This window comes from Engystomops pustulosus, chromosome 4, assembly GCF_040894005.1.
Source record: "Engystomops pustulosus chromosome 4, aEngPut4.maternal, whole genome shotgun sequence".
Taxonomy (NCBI): domain Eukaryota; kingdom Metazoa; phylum Chordata; class Amphibia; order Anura; family Leptodactylidae; genus Engystomops; species Engystomops pustulosus.
Window position 1 is genome coordinate 193,587,362 of NC_092414.1, and position 13,636 is coordinate 193,600,997.

The 13,636-nt window shown below is 45.1% G+C and overlaps 1 protein-coding gene across 1 annotated transcript in view; it reads left to right on the forward strand.

Annotated features, from left to right (window-relative positions):
* The window catches only part of LOC140128513 (zinc metalloproteinase-disintegrin-like halysase), a 44,143-nt gene that overhangs the window by 11,979 nt on the left and 18,528 nt on the right, over positions 1-13,636 (forward strand). The window contains exons 10-11 of the mRNA XM_072150211.1: positions 991-1,075; positions 7,047-7,174. Coding sequence (XP_072006312.1) covers positions 991-1,075; positions 7,047-7,174 — 213 coding nt within the window. The remainder of the gene's footprint in view (positions 1-990; positions 1,076-7,046; positions 7,175-13,636) is intronic.

Sequence of the window (13,636 nt, forward strand, 5' to 3'; positions counted from 1 at the left end):
TAAGAAGATTGCCACAGTCACTGTGCCTAGATCTGTGAGTAAGCGCCCCTAGTTTATCATGATGAATCTTCCAGCATTGCCCCTGAGCCAGTCTGGAGACACACATTGCGAAGGCTCGCCATCTCAGCGGCACATTGAGCAGCAGTCGTTGTTGAGACTCGGGACACGGAGTTGAATAGTTCATCCCCACCTGGCCTGCGCCCCCACTCCAGCGGCATCCTGCTCCTGGCACCTGGACTTGCAGGAGACTCTGGAGCCCATCTGGCTCACAGTGGAAGCCTGCATTGCTGCCAAGACATCCTGGAGACAAGGTTATGTACAGTGAGATACTCCAGGATAGCATCTCTAACCAACCCCTCATATATTTTCCCCACAACCAATGTTATACTCACAGGTCTGTAGTTTCCAGGATGGCTTTTTGAACCTTTTTTTTAATGTCACCACATTTGCTATGGGCGAGTCCTGTGGAATAGAACCTGTCCTTAAGGAATCTTCAAATAATAAAAATAATAATCTATCACAGTACATAATTCATGCAGTACCTGGGGGTGTATGCCACCTGGGTCCGGCAATTTGTCTATTTGAATGGTTTTATGGCATTGCTGCAAAGATTCAGTGATTCTCTTTTTCTATGTGTCTGATACTAGTATAATGTTAGGAGCTAAAGAAAAGTGTAGATAAACCCTGTACCCTGATAATTTAAACACACTGTCAGTACACTGTACATAGGAATCATGTACTGTTTGCTTAGAGAGTCCCCACCCACACTCTGGGATTTTACACTGACGATCACTGAGTGATAGGAGCTGAAACAGCAATAACACTGAGGAAAATTGTAAAGTAAGGAGGTTAAAAATTATTGTTAATGTGTAAACATCACTAGGGGATTACAATGTGAGAACTTTCTTTCATGGGCAAACCCCTTTAAAGACATTTATACCAATTGTACATGAGAAGTCTTTAATAGCTTCTTAATTTGTGTTCTTTCAGGAATATTGTTTTAAATGGTAAAATTGTGGGAATGGCAAACAGCGGTTTACTTTGTAGTAAAACTCATTCTGCTGGAGTTGTACGGGTAAGAAAGAGATTGTAAAACATTGTAAAATACATTAAAAATGACCTTGTAGTAAAATATATTGCTTGAAATACTTTCTATGTTAACCCTTTGCCCTGTGTCACTATCTGTGGTTATACCGTATATACTCGAGTATAAGCCAACCCGAGTATAAGCCGAGACCCCTAATTTTACCACCAAAAACTGGGAAAACCTTTTGACTCGAGTATAAGCCGAAGGTGGGAAATGGATTGGTCACAGCCTCCCAGTATATAGCCAGCAAGTCCCCTGTAGTATATAGCCTGCCAGCCCCCTGTAGCATATATAGCCTGCCAGTCTCTGTAGTATATAGAGTGCCAGACCCTGTAGTATATAGCCAGCCCCCTGTAGTATATAGCCTGCCAGCCCCCTTGAATGTATAGCCTGCTAGCCCCTGTATTATATAGCCTGCTAACCCCTGTATTATATAGCCTGCCAGCCCCCTGGTATATATAGCCTGCAGCCCCTGCCCCCCAGTATATAGCCTGTAGCCCCTTCCCCCAATAAAATGCCTGTAAGAAAAAAACAAACAGTTTACTCACCTTCTGACGCCCCTAGGCTGGTCCTCTTCTATACAGCGATGCTCCGGCATTGGCTCCGTGTCACCGCGCCGTCAGTCACAGGCATTGCGACGTCAGCTGCTCGCTGACATCATAGCGTGTGCCGAAGCCAGTGTACATAGTAGAATGTCAGTGAGCAGCTGACGTTGCGATCCCTGCGACGGACTGCGAGGGGACACAGAGCAGATACCGGAACATCGCTGTATAGAAGAGGACCTGCCGGGGGGGGGGGGGGGGGCGTCAGTAGATGAGTACACTGTTTCTTTGTTTTCCTGACCCGAGTATAAGCCTAGGTGAGGCTTTTTAGCACATTTTTGTGCTGAAAAACTCGGCTTATACTCGAGTATATACGGTAACTTTGGAATACGTTAACATATCTAGGTAATTGTTTTCTCATGACACATTGCACTTCATGTTAGTTGAAAAATCTGAGTAAAAAGTTTTGCGTTTCATTCTGAAAAAAATTGAAGTTCGGCGAAAAGTTTGAAAAAAAATTATATTTTCCAAATTAAAAATTTTCTAGTTTTTGAAAAGTTAGCCATATCACCAAAATAACTTGATAACTAACATTTTCCATACGTCTGCTTTAACTTGGCATCATTTTTCAAGCATCTTTTCCTTTGCCTAGGAGGAAATTTTTCAGGTTTTCACGAAAATCGCCAAAAACTTCAATATTCAAAACAACCTTTGAGAAGTTTGAGCATTTTGAGTGTTTCATAAGGGTGAAAAATAAATAGTAGTGAAATTACAAAAAAATATTTTTATATGATATATTGATTGACCACTAAAACACTACAACATGTTACTGATCAGTGCTCAGTTGTTGCAGCAGGTACACAAGATGGCACACAAGATGGCTTGCACACGTGCAAAATCTGTAATAGAAATAAAAGTATTTCATATAAAAAAGCAACAAAAAAAAGGATCAAATGCTGGTCAGCAAGATGTTACCGATCATTGCTCAGCTGTCACAGCACACACACAACATAAGCTTGTGCACATGCAAAAAAACCTGCAGTCCAAAAAGTTACTGCAGCAAAAAGTGCACTGCTTTCTATTTTTTCAGAGAAAAAGACAATAGTGCAAATGTCAGGCTTCAGGGGTATTGGACCCACTGGACCACAATGGACGATGATGTAAGCCGACACGTGGGACCCGAGTATAAGTTGCACCTGGTTTTCACCAGGGCCCGCCGCAAAGCAGGTTGGATATGCTGCGGTGTGGTACCACCAGGTCATTCCACAGATGTGACTTTGTCCACGGTGCCGGCCAAGGCGAAGTACAGAAAGGAAGGCAGGTTCGTGGTCACAGACTGGCAGGAGGCTGAGACAGGCAAAGGTTCAGGGTCAGAGGCAGAGCAGAAGGTCAGGGCTGGAAGCGGAGGAGCGTAAACGGGAACAAGTCCTGGGTCACAACAGGAAATCACACTAATCGCAGAGGTCATAGGAATAAGGCTGGTATATAAGGGATTCTGGCCAACGGCCAGTGGCGTCCTAGGAGACAGGGACACGCGCGCACAGCCCCCTGACTGGAAACAGGAGCGTGGACAGATGAGGCGGAACTACGGGACGCGGGGGCACACAGAGGAGCACGGGTGAGCCCGCAAACCCGAGACATGGGTCGATGTGTGTCATCGATCTGCACATGGCGGTCAAGGTGAGAAAATGAGCACACTGGCACATCGCTGGATCCAGTCTTTATATAGGACTCGCATGAGAATCTATACAGAATCTCTGTGTTAATAACTTTTGAACCAAAAGATGAAGATCAAATCTGATTGTGGTAATCAATATTTGATACATTCCTGGTCTTCTTTAATATGATACATGACCACCTTCCTCTTGGAAAACTTGCACTTACTGTATGGAATTCTTTTTTGTTTCGGAAATAGTAGATTGTCCTGGAATGAATGTATAGGGGAAATTATTAAGGCATGTACTCTTGTACAATTCCTGGTGCATGAACAGGTATTAAGACTATTTTCCCCCTTATGCCCATTATAGTAAATAAGAAAAACAGGGATATGGGTGCGCTTCCAGGTACACACAAAAATCCAGACACTCACATGTAATTGATTTTTATTTGTATCTTTTTAAACAACGCGTTTTGACGTCTTCATCATTTTGGCGTGTGGCGTCTTCATCAGGTCCATAGCTAAAGAACAATAAAATGATAAGAGGAATAATATTAACACTACATAAAAGGAACTGTATTTAGGACATAACAGATAAATAAGTAAGTAAAGTAAAAAGTAAAAATATTAAAATTAAAAATACATATGAAATATATACTATATACATATATATATATATATATATATATATATATATATATATATATATATATACACCGGCCACTTTATTAGGTACACCTGTCCAACTGCTTGTTAACACTTAATTTCTAATCGGCCAATCACATGGCGGCAACTCAGTGCATTTAGGCATGTAGACATGGTCAAGACAATCTCCTGCAGTTCAAACCGAGCATCAGTATGGGGAAGAAAGGTGATTTGAGGCCTTTGAACGTGGCATGGTTGTTGGTGCCAGAAGGGCTGGTCTGAGTATTTCAGAAACTGCTGATCTACTGGGATTTTCATGCACAACCATCTCTAGGGTTTACAGAGAATGGTCCGAAAAAGAAAAAACATCCAGTGAGCGGCAGTCTGTGGGCGGAAATGCCTTGTTGATGCCAGAGGTCAGAGGAGAATGGGCAGACTGGTTTGAGCTGATAGAAAGGCAACAGAGACTCAAATCGCCACCCGTTACAACCAAGGTAGGCAGAAGAGCATCTCTGAACGCACAGTACGTCGAACTTTGAGGCAGATGGGCTACAGCAGCAGAAGACCACACCGGGTGCCACTCCTTTCAGCTAAGAACAGGAAACTGAGGCTACAATTTGCACAAGCTCATCGAAATTGGACAGTAGAAGATTGGAAAAACGTTGCCTGGTCTGATGAGTCTCGATTTCTGCTGCGACATTCGGATGGTAGGGTCAGAATTTGGCGTCAACAACATGAAAGCATGGATCCATCCTGCCTTGTATCAACGGTTCAGGCTGGTGGTGGTGGTGTCATGGTGTGGGGAATATTTTCTTGGCACTCTTAGGGCCCCTTGGTACCAATTGAGCATCGTTGCAACGCCACAGCCTACCTGAGTATTGTTGCTGACCATGTCCATCCCTTTATGACCACAATGTACCCTACATCTGATGGCTACTTTCAGCAGGATAATGCGCCATGTCATAAAGCTGGAATCATCTCAGACTGGTTTCTTGAACATGACAATGAGGTCACTGTACTCAAATGGCCTCCACAGTCACCAGATCTCAATCCAATAGAGCATCTTTGGGATGTGGTGGAACGGGAGATTCGCATCATGGATGTGCAGCCGACAAATCTGCGACAACTGTGTGATGCCATCATGTCAATATGGACCAAAATCTCTGAGGAGCTTCCAGCACCTTGTTGAATCTATGCCACGAAGAATTGAGGCAGTTCTGAAGGCAAAAGGGGGTCCAACCCGTTACTAGCATGGTGTACCTAATAAAGTGGCCGGTGAGTGTATACTTAAAGAATGCATATGTGTATAAAAAATGCACATATATAAATATAGACTTCCATTGCACAGATTAATAGGAAAAACACTCTATGGGGGATAGAAGTATTTGCAGTTGGCATGCAGCCTGTCCTTAGGAGAGGCCGTATGTGGGGAAAATATATAGATGTATAAATATATATATGTGCACACAGTTTGCACATTCTTTTATGTGCAAAGTAGGACAGAAAACGTGTGCAGTCAGTTTAATAGATCTGGTCCAATAAATCTCTACCAGAATATTTTATATTTGATCTTGTTACCACAGAATAAAGTCTATTTCATCTAGTACCCACAGAATCAGTGGATTAAATATAATTTCCTCTAAAATCAATTATAACAGATGTAGTGCTACCCAGAATTAAGAATTAATACACGATTCTAAAATATACCCAGGATAACAAAATAACACATTCTCTAATTCACTGTTAATAACAAAAATACAGTATTTCACGAATGTAATTTCAATCTGTCTCTATCCGTCCTGGTGTATACAATTTTGGTTGTCCCTGGATCTTCTGACTATGGTCAGATTCTTCTCCTGAATAGCTTCTTCTGTCTGCACACTGCTGTTCTCTCTGGCTCATGCCCCTCCCCCTGCATTATAAAACCAGCTCAGACACAGGCACTTTCTGCCAGCAAGCAGTGTGCAGAGACTTAGGCATAGCAGAACTGACTGTGTGATTTATAGGTGACTTAGCAGAGCTGAGAGTGACATTGGGGCAGATTTGCTTACCCGGTCCTGTCGCGATCCCACAGTGCGTTGTCCAACCAGGATTTGGGACTGCCACGATTCACTAAGGTCGTATGTCCAATTTCCTGCAGGTGTCGCTCCCGCCCCGAGGTCCGCCGGCGTTCACCTTCTTCTTCCTGGTCATGTAAGTGCGTGATCTTGTGACACATTTCATTTTTTAAATTCCGCATTTTGTCCAAATCTGTTGGGTTGTCTGACGGCCATGCCCCCCAATTTCTGTTGCATGCAAGCCAGTGCCGATGCGCCACAATCCGAAAGCCTGGGCCAATTCGGCGCAAAATGGAAATATTTGGGAAAACCCGACGGAATTGCGGTTTGTGGACCCTTAATAAATGTGCCCCATTGTGTTTTATATTCATCTCATTGATCTTATCATCTGTCATCTCTGATCTGTCTCATCTCTCTTTTTCTGTGTCAAATACTACTAGAATACTCAGAAGCTAAATAAGAGTGTAGATAAACCCTATACCCTGATAATCTGAGCACATTGTCAGCACACAGCATCTCACAGCACTAGAGGGATCACGAAGTGTCTGCTTAGAGACTTAAAACAGTAATAAAACTGAGTAACATTGTAAAGTAAGTGGTTAAAGATTATCTTTACTGTCTAAACATCACTAGGGGATGTTCTTTCTTTCATGGGGAAACCCGTTAGAAGCATGATTTGTAAAGTGACTTCCCTGCCTGCACCTCCATGTCCTTGATTTTTGTCTCCAGTAGAATGACTGAATGGTTCACATCATTGTGGTGCCTGTGTCGTTCAGATTGCTGCTGCAGTGCCGCTCATATATAAATTGTATCTGCATCAGGTCATAACAGGTACAATTACCAACAATGGCTGGGACCCCCTCTGTAGGGAAAGGGGACCCTTGAAAGACACATAAATATAATTCTTATGTGGATTCCACCAGTTAAGAATCGGTTTTCAATTTACTCGTGAAATTATAAAGAATGGAAGATATGGTCTCAATAAATGAATTTAGAATATATTACACTTTTCTACATTCTAAAAAAACCAATAACATTAGATTTGCTTATGTTTCTAGGATCACAATCGTAATTATAATTATGTTGCAGCAACTTTCGCTCATGAATTGGGACACAACTTGGGAATGAAGGATAACAGACACTGCCCCTGTGAGGGCTCACCATGTATCATGGCTAGTTCTCCAAGGTAGGTGAATGTTAAAGGGGTTGTAGCAAATAAATATTTTTTGTGTGATGAAAAGTTCTTCTATCTTCCAATATAGTTTCGGTATCGATTCTTTATAGCTTTCTAGAACTCTGCTTGCTGTTATGTTTACTTCAATATTTACTTCCTGTAGATAAAAAACAGTCATGTGATGTCACACAGGTGCACGGCTCATTATATACCTGGTCATGTGATGTCACACAGGTGCATGGATTGTTATATCCTGGTCATGTGATGTCACACAGATGCATGGATTGTTATATCCTGGTCATGTGATGTCACACAGGTGCATGGATTGTTATTTCCTGGTCATGTGATGTCACACATGGATTGTTATATCCTGGTCATGTGATGTCACACAGGTGTATTAGGGCAGATTTATTTAGCTGAAGGGCGGCACGGTGGGTGAGTGAGTAGCACTTCTGCTTCTGGGGTCCTGGGTTTGATTCCCACCCAGGTCAACATCTGCAAAGAGTTTGTATGTTCTCTCTATGTTTGTGTGGGTTTCCTCCAGGCCCTCTAGTTTCCTCCCACACTCCAAAACTTACTGGTAGGTTGATTAGATTGTGAGCCCCATGGGGACAGGGACCGATATGACAAACTCTGTGCAGAGCTGCGTAATCTGTGTGCACTATATAAATAAAGGAGTTATTAGTATTATTATTAAGCAGTCTGAAAGTCTGAATATTTCTAGTTGCCCATGGCAACCAATCACAGCTCCCCTTTAAAATATTCATGATCACTGGTAAAATGAAAGCTGAGTTGTGATTGGTTGCCATGGGCAACTAGAAATATTCAGACTTTCAGACAGCTTGAAAAATCTGCCACATTATATCTGAGTTTTTAAGAATACAGTGACTGTTTTCCCATGATTCCACTTCTTTGTTATAGCTAAAGCTCTCTAACTATTTAAATATATTTGCATACAAAATTATTTACGTATAGTCCATATAAACATCATCATAAAATATTTGTATATTTTCACGAAAGAGAGACATTTCCTAATATCGCATGGGATTATTCATGTAATGTCACACAGGTACACGGCTTATTATATCCCTGGTAATGTAATGTCACACAGGTGCACGGCTTATTATATCCCTGGTCATGTGATGTCACACAGGTGCACGGCTTATTATATCCCTGGTAATGTAATGTCACACAGGTGCACGGCTTATTATATCCCTGGTCATGTGATGTCACACAGGTGCACGGCTTATTATATCCCTCGTCATGTGATGTCACACAGGTGCACGGCTTATTATATCCCTGGTAATGTAATGTCACACAGGCGCACGGCTTATTATATCCCTGGTCATGTGATGTCACACAGGTGCATGGCTTGCTATATTCCTGCTGAGCTGATGTCACACAGGTACACGGCTTATTATATCCCTTCTAGAGATGAGCGAGCACTAAAATGCTCGGGTACTCGTTATTCGAGACGAACTTTTCCCGATGCTCGAGTGCTCGTCTCAAATAACGAGCCCCATTGAAGTCAATGGGAGACTCGAGCATTTTTCAAGGGGACCAAGGCTCTGCACAGGGAAGCTTGGCCAAACACCTGGGAACCTCAGAAAAGGATGGAAACACCACGGAAATGGACAGGAAACAGCAGGGGCAGCATGCATGGATGCCTCTGAGGCTGCTTAATCGCACCATTATGCCAAAATTATGGGCAACAGCATGGCCATGACAGAGTGACAGAATGAAGCTAGATAGCATCTAAAACATCCAATAATTGACCCTGACACTATAGGGGACGGCATGCAGAGGCAGCGGCAGCAGCGGCAGGCTAGAGAGTGGCATGGCGACATACCCTAAATGGACTCAGGCTTCAAACCAATGGGTGGCAGAGAGGAACCAAAGGAGGTGAGCAAGAAGCGCTCAAATAATATCGGTACATGATAAAAGTTTGCCAGTATATTTTGTGGATTACACAGCAGGGTGGCGACAAAGTTGACATGGAAGCCATGAAAACAACCCAAAATTCTGCCTGACACAGCTCGTTTGATAAGGGGACCATGTATGGAGGCAGTGAACTAGTAGTAGATTAAAGGTGCTGCAGTTAAAACTATGTTAGTTGGATCTTGGGATGGAGCTGGCGCTCCGCTTCCAGGCGAGCTTTCGCCAATCCAAGCCCCTGTCTCTAGGCTACTCCCCAAACAGCACTTCTAAGAACCTTTTGTATAAGATCAAGTGTAGGACCATGTATGCCTACAGTTCATGCCAGTCGCTGCACTGGCTGCCAGTCTCCTTTCGAATACAGTTTAAAATAATAACCATCATCCATAAAGCTCTGTATAATGCTGCACCCCCCTACCTCTCCTCTCTTATCTCAGTCTATCGCCCAACCCGTGCTCTTAGATCCGCCAGTGATCTTAGATTAACCTCTACCCTAGTGCGGACCTCCCACTCGCGTCTCCAAGACTTCTCTAGAGCTGCACCAATTCTATGGAATGCTCTGCCCCCGACTATCAGACTAATACCTAACCTCCAAAGTTTCAAACGTGCTCTTAAAACCCATTTCTTTAGGCAAGCCTATAACACTCATTAACTGCATGAAGTTTTAACTCTTCTACTAACCCGTCCTGTGTCGTCCTCCCATCTGTTATCCAGCAACCAACAGGCACCAGACTTCTCTGCAGTCCCATTCACCCTGGACCTGGTATATAAGATGACGGCTGAGTGGTTCAAGCGACAGCAATTCCATTTATTATATTTTGTTCTATTCCCTAAGAAGAATGGCTTGACCATTAAATATTCTTTTACCTCGTGTTACCCCATCATCTTCATAAACCGTAAGCTCTGGCGAGCAGGGACCTCACTCCTGTTGTTCCATACAAATGTTGTGCTCTGTTACATTACATTTGTATTTGTTTCCTATGATTTGTAAAGCGCTACGGAATATGATGGCGCTGTATAAATAAAGATTATTATTATTATTATTATTATGGAGGCAGTGAACTAGTAGTAGATTAAAGGTGCTGCAGTTAAAACTATGTTAGTTTGATCTTGGGATGGAGCTGGCGCTCCGCTTCCAGGCGAGCTTTCTCCAATCCAAGCCCCTGTCTCTAGGCTACTCCCCAAACAGCACTTCTAAGAACCTTTTGTATAAGATCAAGTGTAGTAGCGTTCTTATAAGTTTGGGATATGGCGGGTGAGGGGAATGTAAACAGATGCGCAAGAAGCGCTGAAATAATATCGGTAAATGATAAAAGTTTGCCAGCATATTTTGTGGATTACACAGCAGGGTGGCGACAAAGTTAACAAGTTTGATGTGGAATGCCCTGTAATAGCTCTTGGGCGGTGTGCCTTTTATCGCCTAGGCTCAGCAGTTTGAGCACCGCCTGCTGTTGCTTAGCGACGGCACTGCTGCTGTGCCTAGAGCTACCGACTGATGGCGCCATGCCCACGGATGGTAATTCGGAGGAGGAGGAGGTGGAGGAGGGGTGGGAGGAGGAGGAGGTATAGTAGGCCTTTGAGACCTGGACCGAGGTAGGCCCCGCAATCCTCTGCGTCGGCAGTATATGACCAGCCCCAGGGTCAGACTCGGTCCCAGCCTGCACCAAGTTAAGTGTAGTAGCGTTCTTATAAGTTTGGGATATGGCGGGTGACGGGAATGTAAACAGATGCGCAAGAAGCTCTGAAATAATATCCGTAAATGGTAAAAGTTTGCCAGTATATTTTGTGGATAACACAGCAGGGTGGCGACAAAGTTAACAACTTTGATGTGGAATCCATGAAAACAACCCAAATTTCTGCCTGACACACCTCGTTTGATAAGGGGACGATGTATGGAGGCAGCTATATGGACGACTTTTGGAGGTAGCAATGGAGACAACGTGTGGAGGCTGCTATGGAGACAATTCAATTTGGATAGTGCCTGTATGTGGCAGTCCAAAAAAGTTTTCAAACCAGAGGAGCAGGTAGGTGGCCCTCCAGAAAAATGAAATAGATTGAGTGCCTGTATGTGGCAGTCCAAAAAAGTTTTCAAACCAGAGGAGCAGGTAGGTGGCCCTCCAGAAAAATGAAATAGATTGAGTGCCTGTATGTGGCAGTCCAAAAAAGTTTTCAAACCAGGGGAGCAGGTAGGTGGCCCTCCAGAAAAATGAAATAGATTGAGTGCCTGTATGTGGCAGTCCAAAAAAGTTTTCAAACCAGAGGAGCAGGTAGGTGGCCCTCCAGAAAAATTGAATAGATTGAGTGCCTGTATGTGGCACTCCCAAAAATTGTTTAAAACAGAGGACCGGGTAGGTGGCCCTCCAGAAAAATTAAATGCATAAAGTACTATAGCTAGAGCCAGTGGGCCCTGTCAAAAAATAGCCAGTTTCCTCTGCTTTAGTGTACAAAGAGGAGGAGAAGGAGGAAAATGAGGAGGAGGAGGAGTGCATAAATTATTCAGGTTGAGCTTCCTTCACCTGGTGGAGATTGGAAATTATGAGAAATCCAGGCTTTATTCATCTTAATAAGCGTCAGCCTGTCAGCGCTGTCAGTCGACAGGCGTGTACGCTTATCGGTGATGATGCCACCAGCTGCACTGAAAACCTGCTCGGACAAGACGCTAGCGGCAGGGCAGGCAAGAACCTCCAAGGCGTACAGCGCCAGTTCGTGCCACATGTCCAGCTTTGAAACCCAGTAGTTGTAGGGAGCTGTGTGATCATTTAGGACGATGGTATGGTCAGCTACGTACTCCCTCACCATCTTTCTGTAAAGATCAGCCCTACTCTGCCGAGACTGGGGACAGGTGACAGTGTCTTGCTGGGGTGACATAAAGCTGGCAAAAGCCTTGTAAAGCGTACCCTTGCCAGTGCTGGACAAGCTGCCTGCTCGCCTACTCTCCCTCGCTACTTGTCCCGCAGAAGTACGCACTCTGCCGCTAGCGCTGTCAGAAGGGAAATACTGTTTCAGCTTGTGCACCAGGGCCTGCTGGTATTCATGCATTCTCACACTCCTTTCCTCTCCAGGGATGGGAGTGGAAAGATTTTGCTTGTACCGTGGGTCCAGGAGAGTGAATACCCAGTAATCGGTGCTGGAATAAATTCTTTGAACGCAAGGGTCACGGGATAGGCAGCCTAGCATGAAATCTGCCATATGCGCCAGAGTACCAACGTGCAAGAATTCACTCCCCTCACTGGCCTGACTGTCCATTTCCTCCTCCTCCAACTCCTCCAACTCCTCTTCTTCTGCCCATACACGCTGAACAGTGAAGGACTGAACAATGGTCCCCTCTTGTGTCTCGCAAACATTCTCCTCCTCTTCCTCCTCATCCTCCTCCACCTCCACCTCCTCCGATATGCGCTGAGAAACAGACCTAAGGGTGCTTTGGCTATCAACAAGGGAATCTTCTTCCCCCGTCTCTTGTGACGAGCGCAAAGCTTCCGACTTCATGCTGATCAGAGAGTTTTTCAACAGGCCAAGCAGCGGGATGGTGAGGCTGATGATGGCGGCATCACCACTGACCATCTGTGTTGACTCCTCGAAGTTACTCAGCACCTGACAGATATCAGACATCCACGTCCACTCCTCATTGTAGACTTGAGGAAGCTGACTGACCTGACTACCAGTTCTGGTGGAAGTTGACATCTGGCAGTCTACAATCGCTCTGCGCTGCTGGTAAACTCTGGATAACATGGTTAATGTTGAATTCCACCTCGTGGGCACGTCGCACAACAGTCGGTGAGCGGGCAGTTGGAGGCGGCGCTGCGCTGCCCTGAGAGTGGCACCATCTGTGCTGGACTTCCTGAAATGCGCACAGATGCGGCGCACCTTCGTGAGCAAATCAGACAGATTGGGGTATGTCTTGAGGAAACGCTGAACTATCAGATTTAACACATGGGCCAGGCATGGCACATGTGTCAGTCTGCCGAGTTGCAGAGCCGCCACCAGGTTACGGCCGTTGTCACACACAACCATGCCTGGCTTCAGGTTCAGCGGTGCCAGCCACAGATCAGTCTGCGCCGTGATGCCCTGTAATAGTTCTTGGGCGGTGTGCCTTTTATCACCTAGGCTCAGCAGTTTGAGCACCGCCTGCTGTCGCTTAGCGACGGCACTGCTGCTGTGCCTAGAGCTAGCGACTGATAGCGCCATGCCCACGGATGGTAGTTCGGAGGAGGAGGTGGAGGAGGGGTGGGAGGAGGAGGAGGCATAGTATGCCTGAAAGACCTGGACCGAGGTAGGCCCCGCAATCCTCGGCGTCGGCAGTATATGACCAGCCGCAGGGTCAGACTCGGTCCCAGCCTCCACCAAGTTAACCCAATGTGCCATCAGCGATATATAGTGGCCCTGCCCGGCAGCACTCGTCCACGTGTCCGTGGTCAGGTGGACCTTGTCAGAAACGGTGTTGGTCAGGGCACGGATGATGTTGTCTGACACGTGCTGGTGCAGGGCTGGGACGGCACATCGGGAAAAGTAGTGGCGGCTGGGGACCGAATACCGAGGGGC